Source organism: Nicotiana tabacum, chromosome 4 (genome assembly GCF_000715075.1).
Source record: "Nicotiana tabacum cultivar K326 chromosome 4, ASM71507v2, whole genome shotgun sequence".
NCBI classification, from domain to species: Eukaryota; Viridiplantae; Streptophyta; class Magnoliopsida; order Solanales; family Solanaceae; genus Nicotiana; species Nicotiana tabacum.
The window spans coordinates 29,373,928-29,387,020 of NC_134083.1; the positions used below are offsets into that span (position 1 = coordinate 29,373,928).

Sequence of the window (13,093 nt, forward strand, 5' to 3'; positions counted from 1 at the left end):
CGATATTGTCTTTCCCAGTTCGGTCCCAGCTTTTCCTCGTTCGGGTTTCTGGTGTGTAATGTTACTTTCCTAAACTCCAAGTCCCCGACTTGAAATTGTCGAAAGCTAGCTCTTCGATTGTAATACCTTTCTATTCGCTATTTCTGGGCGGCCAACCGGACCAGGGCGGCCTCCCACTTTTCATCCAATAGTTCCAGGCTCATGATCATGGCCTCGCCATTTGACTCTTTTGTTGCATATTGGAACCGGAGGCTCAGTTTTTCCACTTCGACTGGTATTAAGGCTTCGGTTCTGTAAACCAATGAAAACGGGGTGGCCCTAGTGCTAGATTTTGAAGTCGTACGGTATGCCCATAGGACTTCGGGCAGGATCTCCTTCTCGGCCAACCTCTTTTTCAGGTTTTGAGGTATGGTCTTGTTTGTTGATTCTGCCTGACCGTTCCTACTAGGGTGATTTCTTCGAAAACTTTATTTACCTTGCTGCCGACGAATTATTTTCCATTATTGCAAACGACCTTGGCTGGTATCCCAAATCGACATATTATGTGCTCCTAGATAAAGTCAATGACTTCTTCTCCCGGACCTTTTCGAATGCTTGAGCCTCGGCCCGTTTGAAAAAATAATCGGTCATGAATAGTATGAATTGAGCTTTACCAGGTGCCCACGGTAGGGACCGACGATGTCCATTCCCCAGTTCATAAATGGCCACGGGGACAAAACTGAGTGAAGAATTTCTCCCGGTTGGTGGATCATCCGGGCGTGTCTCTAGCAGTTGTCGCATTTCCGTACGAAGTCCTTCGCATCTTTCTCCATTTAGGTCCAGTAATAGCCAGCCTTGATTAGTTTCCGGAACAAAGATTCGGCCCCCGAATGGTTCTCACAAGTGTCTTCGTGTACTTCTCTCACGGCATATTTGGTCTCTCCCGGTCCCAAACATCTGACTAGCGGGCCGTCGAAGGTTCTTCTGAACAACACCCCTTCGACCAAGCTAAATCTGGCAGCCTTGGTACACAGGCTTCTCAATTCTTTGGGATCCGAGGGCAATTTTCCGGTCTTCAAGTAGTTTATGTACTTGTTCCTCCAGTCCCAAGTTAGACTCGTTGAGTTTACTTCGGCGTGGCCTTCTTCTATTACCGAATTCATGGGCTGCACTATTGTTCCCGAACTGAATTCATCGGCTTCGACCGACGACCCTAAGTTAGCCAGAGCATCGGCCTCGTTGTTCTGGTCTCAGGGTATGTGTTGCGAGGTCCATTCTCTTAATTGATGCAACGTTACCTGTAATTTATCTAAGTATCTTCGCATCTGTTCTTTCTTTACTTCGAACGTGTCGTTAACTTGATTTACCATGAAGAGGGAGTCGCACTTAGCTTCGATCACCTCGGCCCCAAGGCTTTTAGCCAATTGTAGACCTACAATCATGGCCTCATACTTGATTTCCACCGGTCTCGCTTTTCATTTGTTTTCGGTTCCAGGTGTCACTCTATTATACGAGTGTTTACCCTTATAATGGATAACAATTGAATTTGTACGCGATTTTAAGGATATGTGTATTGATTAAACACAAATAATCAAGAATATTAGATAAACGAGTTAAAGACAAAATGAATAATCAAACCAATTGCAATGTTATGGCCCAACTCGAGCTTAGGTTGAACAGTAGTTTTACCCTCGATCGGACCCTTGGTTCGAAGTCAATTATGAATGATGAACAAATAATAAAGTAAGAACTTTTTAATAGTTAAAAAGCAGAAAAATGAATTTGTATTGCCTTGGTTTGCGTGTTATAACGTGTCTTATCAAAGAAAAAAAATTTCCTTTATATAGTAGGAGAGATTCATCTCTAGTACAAGTCTATAAAAGATAAAAATTTTCCTTTCTCGTTAAATATTGATCCGTAATCGACATCGGGTGAGATTTGTGCTGTGATATCCGGTTAGGTACGGATATCACGGCTCTCTGTTAGTCGTGCGTAACCGTTTGCCATATTTCCCGAGGTCTTAGGGCTCATTTCGGGTCCGGGGAGCGTTGCTTTATCATGCTCGACCATGAGCACATTGTTCACCTTTTATGGGTCTCGGTACGAAAGGCTCTTAGCCTCGATTTTAACCCCGTGTGTCTTTGCCCTTCTTCCGTCTCCTTCACAGGGAAATGGGGGTATGCATTGTCCCCGTTTTTACCCGTATATAACGAGCATTTAATATGAACGGATTTTACCCTATACAAAATTCAAAGTAAATGTTTCGGTATGTTTCGCGCGGAAAAATACATATTCCCGGGGCTTGGGTGCTCATTGTGATAAGAAAAGCATCACATTCTTTTCTCATAATACACCTCCTCTGTACAAGCAGAGCAAGTTTCTTTCTAATTCAAAACCAAAAAGGAACTCCAAAAGCCTCCCTTTTCTCAAAAGTGGACGTACAAAAAGAGAATGCACTTCACCAAAACTGCCTTTATTACCTTTGAAAACAAAAACCAACGATGCCTTCCAGAAAGATTATTGGTGCGTCATTTTCCACTTTAGCTAATCCCTGTTTAAGAACTTTCAACTCTTGTACAAAATAATAAAAATGTTCCTCTAACTATTTACTCGTATGTTTTAGTGAATCATCTCCTACTTACTATCTCTCATTTATTTTTAAAGCAGTATTTTTAGTATTATTTTGAAGTTATAAAAAGTGTTTAATGTTGTGTGAGTTGAATTCTTTTAATTTTCTAGTGTTATCCTAGTGTCATTGGAATTTTAATTTTTATTAACTTAATGTTCAATTGAAATTTTATTCCCGTCGAATAGCTAGCTCATGCTGGTTTCAATCATATAGATATCTTGTTTGTTCGCAAGTAACAGTTTCTTATTGCGAGAAAATGAGATGGACTGCCTTTAAGATAAACTAGAGTCTACAGTACCTCCGATATATACAATTGTTGGCAGAAATTTTATGCAAAATAAGGCTCAGATTAATTCAATGTAATCAGTCGCACTTGTAGGGACGTGTTAAATTATGTCACAGTCTCCTCTTCACTTTCATCTCCTCAAGGCTCACATGCAGACATCATTGACTATACCAATAATATTGATTAAAATCCTATGATAAATAGGCCCTACATTGACTGTCTCCCAAATTCTTGAAGTTCCTTAAAAATCATACGACTCATGAGATTCTCTCCCCAATCACAGGAAAACCACACTCCGAATAAAATGAGCACCATCCCAGAGGAGATCCTTTCAACTTTTTCAAGGAATATGAGTCGAACTCTAAAATAGACCAAGAGGAATCATACAAATTGCTAAAAGGATGACCGATCAATATGCAGACTTATGACTTCTGCGCACGTAAGATAGTAAGATGTATCGAACCCACACCATGCAGCGATCGGCTGTGAGAGCTCAAAGGTCAATCATGCAGCTGACTGATTGATACCGAGCTGCGAGGCTGAGTCCATTGCATTGCCCAGAAGAGAAAAAAATCCTATGCAAGATTGTTTAGGCGAACTAAGGACTACAAAACATAAACCATCTAAGAGAAGGCTTAGGAGATGCCAAATGTACATCAAAACAAGCAGGCCAAAAACATATATCGATCGTTGGCTGTTTTCGTCCATTAGTCACACGCTAGTTTTAGCAATCTAATTACAATTAGAGGCCCCTACAACACTCAACATTGGCTAGAGGTTGACAAAAAATTTCAGTGCCCGCAAAGTTAGAATATTTGAACCTGGAAGGAACCTCCCCAGAACAAATAGTTACAGCTGTCTTGGAGAATGTTCCACAAGTACTTCCACACGCTCTACATTTCCGTGACTGTCAGGTCCTGATGCTAGGGCTCCGTTCTCAACTCTTGTTTGAGCAGCAGCTGCGTTTACCTCACTACTTGGGCCAGCATCCTCTGTGCGCACAGGGCGAAGAAAACCTTGCAACCTCAGCAGATAGCTCTGGCTAGAAGGTTGGGATCTCACATACCGGGCTGCTGTCACAAAGTTGGTTGCTGACCTCTCTGAATCAACACGGATATTTGACAAAGCACTGAGATCAAGATTTGGAAAAACAGAACTACGACATCTAGGGCATTTCACGTTTAGGCGAAGCCATTCATCAATGCATGCAACATGGAAGTTGTGAGCACAAGGCAAACCACGAACCTGCACAAAGCTTTTGTAATAAGAAAAGTGGTAGCAGAGTCCGAATAAAGGACAGCACCGACATAACTAGTGTGATAGTCGTTGTGTTGGCTTCTAAAAACCAACCTCCTCCAACAACACAAAAAAAAGAGGAAAATTAGAAAAAGGGATAACAAATTGCAAGATGGGCACAATGTCCAAATCCGGGTTCACTGGAATTAGCATGCATTTATCTCCCCAACTATCTTTTAACAAGTTAAAGGTCTTCAAGGGATACCGAGATATACAATCATCCTCATCGGTAAGCTACAGAGACCTGAAGACCATAAATAGCAACCACAACCTAAAAACGACACCAAACCAAGTCTTTCTCGTCTTCTTTTAACCATCTTTCACAGAATTTAAGCTCTGAGTTTCTCTCAAATTGGGTGGGGATGGGGACCATTGCACGACAATGAATATTTCCACTAGAGCAGCATGCACCTCTAGACTATTGTTGATCCAGTACTCCCATAGTATTACCCTACGAAATTGGAAATTAATCCGACTTGCATACAGAATACTGGACATAAGAGAAATACCAAATTGTTTGCTTGATGTTCACAATTTCTTTTAGTGGAAGCTTTATATAATTGTGTAGATTTGTATTTTTTAATTAAAGCTGAGAATGGAAATACGAAATGTTACTATTATCAAAGAACGAGTCAACATTTGAGAGCATCATACAAGAAGAATCATAAAAATTCTTTAATAATCAGGAGAAGCAAAGTTTACGAAAAAACAAATACCTCATTTCCCACATGAAATTCTTCCAAACAGATAGGGCACTCACTGCAGTCAGTTGGAACAGCTTTCATCCTGAACATTGGAAGTTCTTGAATGAGTGCCTCCACTGCTTCTCTCTATGTGCCAAAAAGAAAATTCACCAGTTAAGATGAGAGAAAATCTTCTAATTCACCAAGTGTAGCAAGGGAATCATATAAAGGACTGCCTTGAGCTGTTGACAATAAGTTTTCAGTCATTACCTGAGCTTGGCTCAAATAAAGTCCTGGATGGTATGAAGCAGCATCTTGGCCCATGCCTCTCATCTCCTGGCCAGCAGCTTCGAATGCCCAATCTGGCACTCTGATCATGTCAACTAACACCTGTAATAAGGAAAATCCTAAACTTGTGGAGTAAAACCAGAATAGCTTACCATGCAAACCAAATTATCACCATACCATGACACACAGGACTCTAAAAACTAGAAGTCATAATGTATTTTTCGTACTAGTGATCCAAGAAACACATTGACTATTGTGATTATTCATTTATAATCGTTCGACATTCATTTCTGATGACATAGAGCAGATTAGTCGAACCAAATTACCACGGAAATCAGCAAGAGAGAAAGTGTTTACACCTAAGTTGCTCCGACACGGCAGTTTAGGTGCCACACCCTGGTCGACACGACGCTAGTATGGATGTGCGTATGGGATCCATATCTGATCTGATTAAATTATTTTGGGTACTTTGACCACGAAGGATGGAAAAATTGGAGGCGAGATACAATTTGATTCCCAAAAACAGGACCAAAACTAGGGTAAATTTGTAGAAAATAGCATATCTTATCTAGTCCAACACCTAGTCTTAAATCACAAGAGGTACCCACACAGCTCCACTATTAGTCAGGCTACAGGTGAACTTGGATGACCTTGACCAGCGCAGTATAAGTGGACAATATTAACCTTATCAAAAAAAAAAGTTGCACGCCCGTGTATATACACAGCATAAATCACACAAAACATGCATACTAACCTACTACATGAAGGTAGTAGGTTAGCTTTGTACCCATTTTTTATTTCTCTTAAATACCCTGCCACTTAAATCTCTTGTTAAATTATGGACAGTTTTGTCATTTACTCCAAAAAAAAAAAAAAAAGAACCAGACGACTCCTGTGCGTCATCATCCTCTGTAAACTCACATCGAAACCCTTCCTCAGCCTTCAAGCTAGCAACACAGTTTCAAGATCAAGATCGGCGATAGCAGAGAACACTTCTATGTTTTATTGAATTTCATTCAATAGGTTTCAATTCTATTTTTAATTTCTAGCTGTTGAGTTCACTGGGGATGTTTGTTGTTGGAAGGTGGTGAATGTTGGGAACTGTTGATATGCGAAATCATCAGCTGGATTGTTCGCCGAACAATGTCGGGATTCATTTTTGTTCACCCGTTCGTTTTGTTGCCTCTGCTGCTTTATTTTGGATTTACCACATATTTGGATATGAATTTATCGAAAGTGAAGTGAAACCATTACAATCAACTCAATCTCATTCTACTCTCTTTTTTGTTTGTTTATGTATTAAAAATGTTGGTTAGACTACAAATCGTCGGAATTCAAAATCGCAGAGGAACCTGGACAAATCGAGAGGGAGAAAATGAAGGGAATGAAAATCAAATTATTGAGTTTTTTTCGCAAAAGACTAAAAGCCCCATCACACCAATGAAGTGATCATTAAAAACTAAGGATATTTAAGAGAAATCAAAATGGATAAAATGTTAACCTACTACCTTCATGTAGTAGGTTAGCAAAACCCTATATATCATACATATATATACACACACATATATGTAAATACACATGCACACACATCTGTACGTATATATATGTGTCCATTTCTGTAGGGTTTATTTATAGTATAGATAACTAAAATAAAAAGGCAGCAACAAGCTATGAGAGTCTACTTCACCTTATGATATCTTTCTTTCATCTGCACTTATAAAATAATATTTCTTAAGTGAATCAATTTCAGGTGCACATTATTGTTTCTTATCTAAACCTAAAAAAGAGCAACCACGAGCAGTAGCATCACATCTGGGGTGGGAGATTTATAGATGGTTCTTACTACATAGGGCCATGCAGGGTATTATGAAAAATGAACTATTCACATTAGTACTCCATTAGCACTAATGTGAGTTGTCTGGAGGAAGAAAAATAAGTGAGCTTTTGAAGGAAGAGCATGATTTGTACATTTGTGGAGTAGCTGCCTCTTATTGTTAATGTCCTTTTGATGCACAGATGCGACTACTGTTTATATAAAAGATTGGGTATCATTTATAGAGAACCATATCTTTTTGTAGGATCTCTGCCTTTTGATATATTTCTTGTATACGGAGCTTTCCTATTATTAGTGAAATTAGACTTTACTTGATCAATAGAAACCTACAAAGAGCAACTGTCTGACTAGCAAAAAGCACAACTAACTTTAACATGGAGACTAAAGAGATAGCAAAGATAACATCAATTTAATGCTTTTATATAATAAACGGAAACAAAATCAAAGGGCACAGGAAATATATAACAGGAACAACCTAATTCAAATATGCCATATGCGAAAGTTAAAATACACTAAATCAAGTATGTTTTGGGTTCTAATGCATACCCCAAATTCGGAGATAGGAATTCCTTGTTGAGCGCGTAATAAATGGGCTTGTCTTCTAGCTAACCACTGCAGTAAGAAATTGAAAAATTAGTTAAAGAAGTAACACCGACGCCAATGGAATACTAGCATAATTGTCAATTTGTCATTTATCAGATTACAAAAATCTATTCGTTCAAATACAGACAATATAACGCCAATAAAACATCAGGATTTGAAATATTCTCCCATCCTCCAAAATAGATAAGAATAGATCACATGGGCAAGAAAAGAATCAGGAGACCCAGATTCTTTTCTCTGTTCGTTACAGGTAGGTATCCTTCTTTTAGTTCCTCTCTTCTCGGATTTCGTTTTATTCTTTTCTTTTTTCCTTTTTTTTAGAGGAGAAAGGAGGGAAAGTGGGAAATGAAGTTGTCCGAATTGAAATAGGCAGTAAGCAGTTATTCTTGGAAAAGATTAGAATATTACCTTTCCCGTCGATATGCAAGCTATGCACAGGAGTCCACAATAGCTGAATAGCAACCAAATTAGGAAACCCCACTTTTGGCCTTCTTCTGGAAGCTGAAAGAGTTTCCACATAATATCAATTGTAGGCTTTTAAACCAGAAAAATGGAAGCTGTAAAGAACTACCGGAACTTACGCAGTTTCTTGCACTAGTGAACCATAAAGTCCCAATGATGGTCCACGCCCAAAGAAAGGGATAGAGAAGCAGGGCAAGAATTGAAAGAACAGCTATTCTTCCACAGAAACGACCATATCTTTGCTGCCAACCAAAATCCCTAAAATGCAATAACATCTAAACTTCAGTCTGGTCATCTAAGAGCACAATCCATGTAAAATGAAGAAAGGACCATAAGATCCAAATAACCACCAAAAGAAAGATATCATTTATAGTTACTAACTAATCCAATCTGTACATTGCTCCAGGCATTTACTTAAATAGTTTGGAGGCAGTCAAGATATGAACATTCGACACACATTTATTTTCTTACAAAGAAGAGTACTACAACAAATCAAGCAATAACTAGGGGAATCTTATGTCAGGTGCAGAAAAGGTTATATCGATATCAAGCTAGGTAACACAGCTATCACAATAAACTTAGAAAGAACACTTTAGGAGATTGTTTTTCTTACAAATTAAAACGTTAAAAACATAGGAAAAGGAGGGCTTACAATCCCATTCCAGCAGCAAGGCCATTATCTACAAACATCAAGAGCCGAAACACAAACACTGTTGTGTAGTCAACCTGAATTGGGAAAGGGGTTAAATTGAATCCTTCTAGAAATATAAATACGAATTAATTGAAAACAAAGCATTGATTTATTTCTTTTTCAAGAAAATTACCACGATCCAGATGTGCAATGGGTATATACAAAGATGATAGCGCTTCCAGTTGATAGCCACAATAATTCTGATAAACAAACAGTTAAAGAAACAACCGAACTACGCATACAACATGTCAATGCAAATGATTTATGGAAATAATAAACCACAAAAATAGAAAGACAAAAGCAACAAAAAGAAACAGCAAAACTAGTCCCCATCATTGAAAGGATACATACTGGTAGCTAGCATTGACAAGAAGAACCCATCGTACCTACAACAATCAAAATTCAAACTCAAAAGAGTTAAAAAAAAATTGATACTCCAGTACAACTAATAAAAATGAATCTTAAATAGGAAAAAAAGAAGTAGAATATTAAAGAGTGACCATTTAAAATCAACGCCTCTCATCGCCATTGAAGACAAGTTATAAAAACCCTAGGAGAAATCCAAGAACTTGATTTTCATTTCAACATGCAAAATTCTTGAAGTGTTGAATCTAAGCAAGCAAATCGAATCTTTGTATTCACTGATTCTGCTGTAAACCAAATAGCAACTAAGAATATTGTACAGGTATGTAAGATTGATGGTATACGTTCAAAATACAGCTAAGGTATATTGTAGATTGCTGTAGGGATTAGAACAAAAAGGAAAGGCGAGGTTTCTTTAGGGGAGGGTGCAGATAGAACTAGTGAACTGAAGAAGAAGAAGAAGAAGAAGAAGAAGAAGAAGAAGAAGAAGAAGAAGAAGCACTACTATTCTAATTAGGTGGCGTTTGGCAGGCTTTTCCCTTTGGTCCCGCGGAAGAATTTATCTTATACAACAAAATTAATTGTGCACGTATCGTTTTCTCCAAAATATAGGAACGGTAAATTTTATTCTTACTACTGAAAATAAATAGTACAAAAATGCTAATGACCCGTTTGGATATCGATATCCCAAATATTTTTAGAAAAAAAAAATTAATTTGTATAAAGTTTGATTTGAAATTGAAAATGTATTTGGACGTAAATTTTAGGCAAGTTTTGACATGTTAAAAAGTTCTTTTTTTTTTTTCCTTTTTCAGCTAAAAAGTCCCAAATGGTCATTATTTGACCCAAAAAGAGGTATTAAGCTATATTTGGATTTGAAATTTTGGTTTTCAAAATCTCCCAAAGACTAGATTAATTCTATAAACAAACACATATTTGAAATTTCTTTTTGAAAAAAAAATTCCAAACTTAAGGCCAAACCTACTAAAATATTAGTGGTTGTACTTCAGTTTATCTCACGTTGTATACGGGTATAACCGAGCCCACTGAGCACCCCAATTTTCCGGTGAGACAGACAGAGCGGAAACGTGATCGTAAGGAATCGGATTCAGAGCGAGGAGCCCCTCATATCGGGGCTCGAGCAAAACACCTGCCCTCGATAGCATCGAGACCATATCCTTCGGGTCCGGTTCGAGCCTCAAGACTTCGGAGAGCATTACCAAATAGCTGCACATGACTAACAAAGGACCGTGATATCCGTGCCCAACCGGATATTACGGCGTGAATCTCGGCCCGTGTCGGCAGAAAATTAGTGATTAGCGAAACGGAAATTTTTTACCTTTCTTAGAATTGTACTTAGGGTAAAACTCTATTATTATATAAAGAGAGAAACTTATTATTCATATGAGACATTGTAACACGCATACCAAGGTAATTTACTTCAATTATCTTTGTTCGAAGTTCTTATTTTTGTTCATAAGTTCTTCATAAGTGCAAGCTCAGAATCGAAGGCAGGTTCCTCATTGAGCCACTAACCGAGCCCGGGATCACTCTTATCATTGGTTTGGCTATTTATTACGTCCTTTATTTGTTTAATCTAACGTCATTGACCACTTGTATTGAATTAATTCACATATCCTTAAACCGCATATAAATTTAGTTGTTATCCGTTTTTAAGGGTAAACAGGTTGGCGCCCACCGTGGGGCTAGGGATAATAGTGATAATTTGATACAAATTTCCATAACGCACTCTGTTTTACGCTTGTTATTTGACATATTAATTTTAGGTCAAATTAAAAATGTCGAACTCTCAATCTGCTCACTTGGACATTGATGCTGAGTTTGGCCACCATGACAAGAACAATAATGTAATGCCCAGCAACAAGGTGCCTCATGTTGACCCCAACGGAGTTCCGGTCACGGACCCAATCGGTGCCAATTCACATGTGGCCATCGGTGCAAACTTGCCTACCGATCTAGAAAACAGCATTCGCGGGGGAGCCCGATCGATAGCTCGGGGTACACACGACGGCGAAGGCGATGGAATCAATTTATGGGTAATCTGCGAAATGATACAAGCTCAACATGCGACGATAGCCCAATTGCAGAACCAAAGCCACGCCCCCAGCAGAGTTGATCCCGAACCATCCCAAGTAAACACACGCATAAATGAATCAGCCACAAAAAGGCCGGGTGAAGTTGAACCCGGGACCAACCCCGAAATAATAAAGATGCTTGAGGAACTGACAAAGCGGGTGGAATCGGGAGAAAGGAAAATCGAAGCCCATGACAAAAAAGTGAAGACCTATAACTTCAAGGTTGATTAAATCCTAGGAGCACCCCCGATATTGAAAGGCCTGGATTCCAAGAAATTTGTCCATAAGTCTTTCCCTTCGAGCGCAACTCCGAAACTAGTCTCAAAGAAATTCCGTATGTCCGAAATTTTAAAGTATAACGGGACCACGAAATCGAGTAAGTTCTGGTGAAAAAGTTTGGAGAAACCCATTCTAAAGGAGCAATGATATGGTATCACAACTTGCCTCCTAATTCCATTGATTCATTTGTTATGCTTGCAGATGCCTTCGTAAAAGCTCATGTCGGGGCCATCAAAGTCGAGACCAGAAAATCGAACCTCTTTAAAGTGAAACAAAGAGATAACGAAATGCTCACGGAATTCATATCAAGGTTTAAAATGGTAAGAATGGACCGACCCCTGGATGCGGACGATTGGGTCATTCAAGAATTCACCCCTCAAAGATCCTTGGCTTTACAGCAACTGAAACAGAACTTGATAGAGTACCCAACGGTAACTTGGGCTGACATCCATAACAGGTACCAATCAAAAATTAGAGTCGAGGATGATCAACTCGGGGCCCCCTCTAGGTCTGTGTATCCCATTAGAACTAATGACAGGTCTAAATAAGTCATTGATCATAAACCAAGACCAAAAAGAGATCGGTATCAACCGTATAAAAGAGATCGAAGGGGCAACGGATCCGTACGTAACCTTGTTAGGAATGAAAAAAGAAGTGATCGAGGTCATAATAGCCGAGGACTCATGAGCAAAAAAAAGTTTCAATAGGCCACTCGGGGCCAGGGTGGCACCGAGGTTATCGGAATACAATTTCCGCATCGATGCTGACGGCATCGTATCTGCCATCGGACGCGTCAAAGATACTAAGTGGGCTCGACCATTGCAATCTGATCCTGCCTAGAGAGACCCCAACCTGATGTATAAGTATCATGGCACTCACGGCCACATGACTGAAAACTGCCGACAACTAAGAGAAGAAGTGGCCCAGTTATTCAATAACGGGCACCTCCGAAAATTTATGATTGATCGAGCCAAAAATCACTTTGGGAATATGGACTCCAACAAACATACCTAGCAAGAGGAACCCCAGCACATCATCAACATGATCATTGGTGGAGTCGACGTCCCCAAAGGGCCAATGTTGAAGCGCAGTAAGGTGTCCATTACAAGGGAAAGCGAACCCGATATTACATGTCGGAGGGGACCATCTCTTTCAGTGATGAAAACGCTGAAGGCATCGTGCAACCGCATAACGATGCACTAGTAATTTCTATACTCATAAATAAATCACGACTTAAACGTGTGTCGATTGGTCCAGGTAGCTCGGCCAGTATCATCAGATCGAGGGTCGTAGAGCAACTGGGTCTACAAGACCAAATAGTGCCTGTAGTCCGGGTCTTAAACGAATTCAACATGGCATGTAAAACTACTAAAGGGAGATAACCCTGCTAGTGAATACCGCCGGAACCATTTAGGAAACGAAGTTCTACGTGATCGAAGGGGATATGAGATATATTGCTCTATTCAGAAGGCCATGGATTCACAACATGAGGGCAATACCCTCAACACTACACCAGACATTAAGTTCCCCACACCGTGAGGGATCAAGACAGTTTACGGAGAGCAGTCGGCCGTAAAATAAATGTTCGCGATCGATGAGTTGAT

General features: G+C 39.4%; 1 protein-coding gene across 1 annotated transcript; it reads right to left on the reverse strand.

The window, feature by feature from the left end:
* Positions 1 to 3,532: 3,532 nt before the first annotated feature.
* LOC107803399 (E3 ubiquitin-protein ligase SIS3) lies at positions 3,533 to 9,663 on the reverse strand. Its single transcript, XM_016627105.2, has 10 exons — positions 9,252 to 9,663; positions 9,099 to 9,137; positions 8,885 to 8,951; positions 8,713 to 8,786; positions 8,180 to 8,318; positions 8,007 to 8,099; positions 7,542 to 7,607; positions 5,144 to 5,263; positions 4,907 to 5,020; positions 3,533 to 4,139 (listed from the first exon to the last, which is right to left on the reverse strand). The coding sequence occupies exons 1-10, from the start codon at positions 9,278 to 9,280 to the stop codon at positions 3,744 to 3,746; spliced, it is 1,137 nt and encodes a 378-aa protein (XP_016482591.1). The 5' UTR covers positions 9,281 to 9,663; the 3' UTR covers positions 3,533 to 3,743.
* Between the last annotated feature and the right edge of the window lie 3,430 nt (positions 9,664 to 13,093).

Bases quoted from the DNA above. Each gene is read 5' to 3' on its own strand.
- LOC107803399 (XM_016627105.2), bottom strand. From the start codon at position 9,280: ATGGCGATGAGAGGCGTTGATTTTAAATG. The intron at 9,138-9,251 runs GTCACTCTTTAA...TGATTGTTGTAG, and splicing joins AGAGGCGTTGATTTTAAATG to GTACGATGGGTTCTTCTTGT. The intron at 8,319-8,712 runs GTAAGCCCTCCT...ATTGCATTTTAG, and splicing joins CTTGCTGCTGGAATGGGATT to GGATTTTGGTTGGCAGCAAA.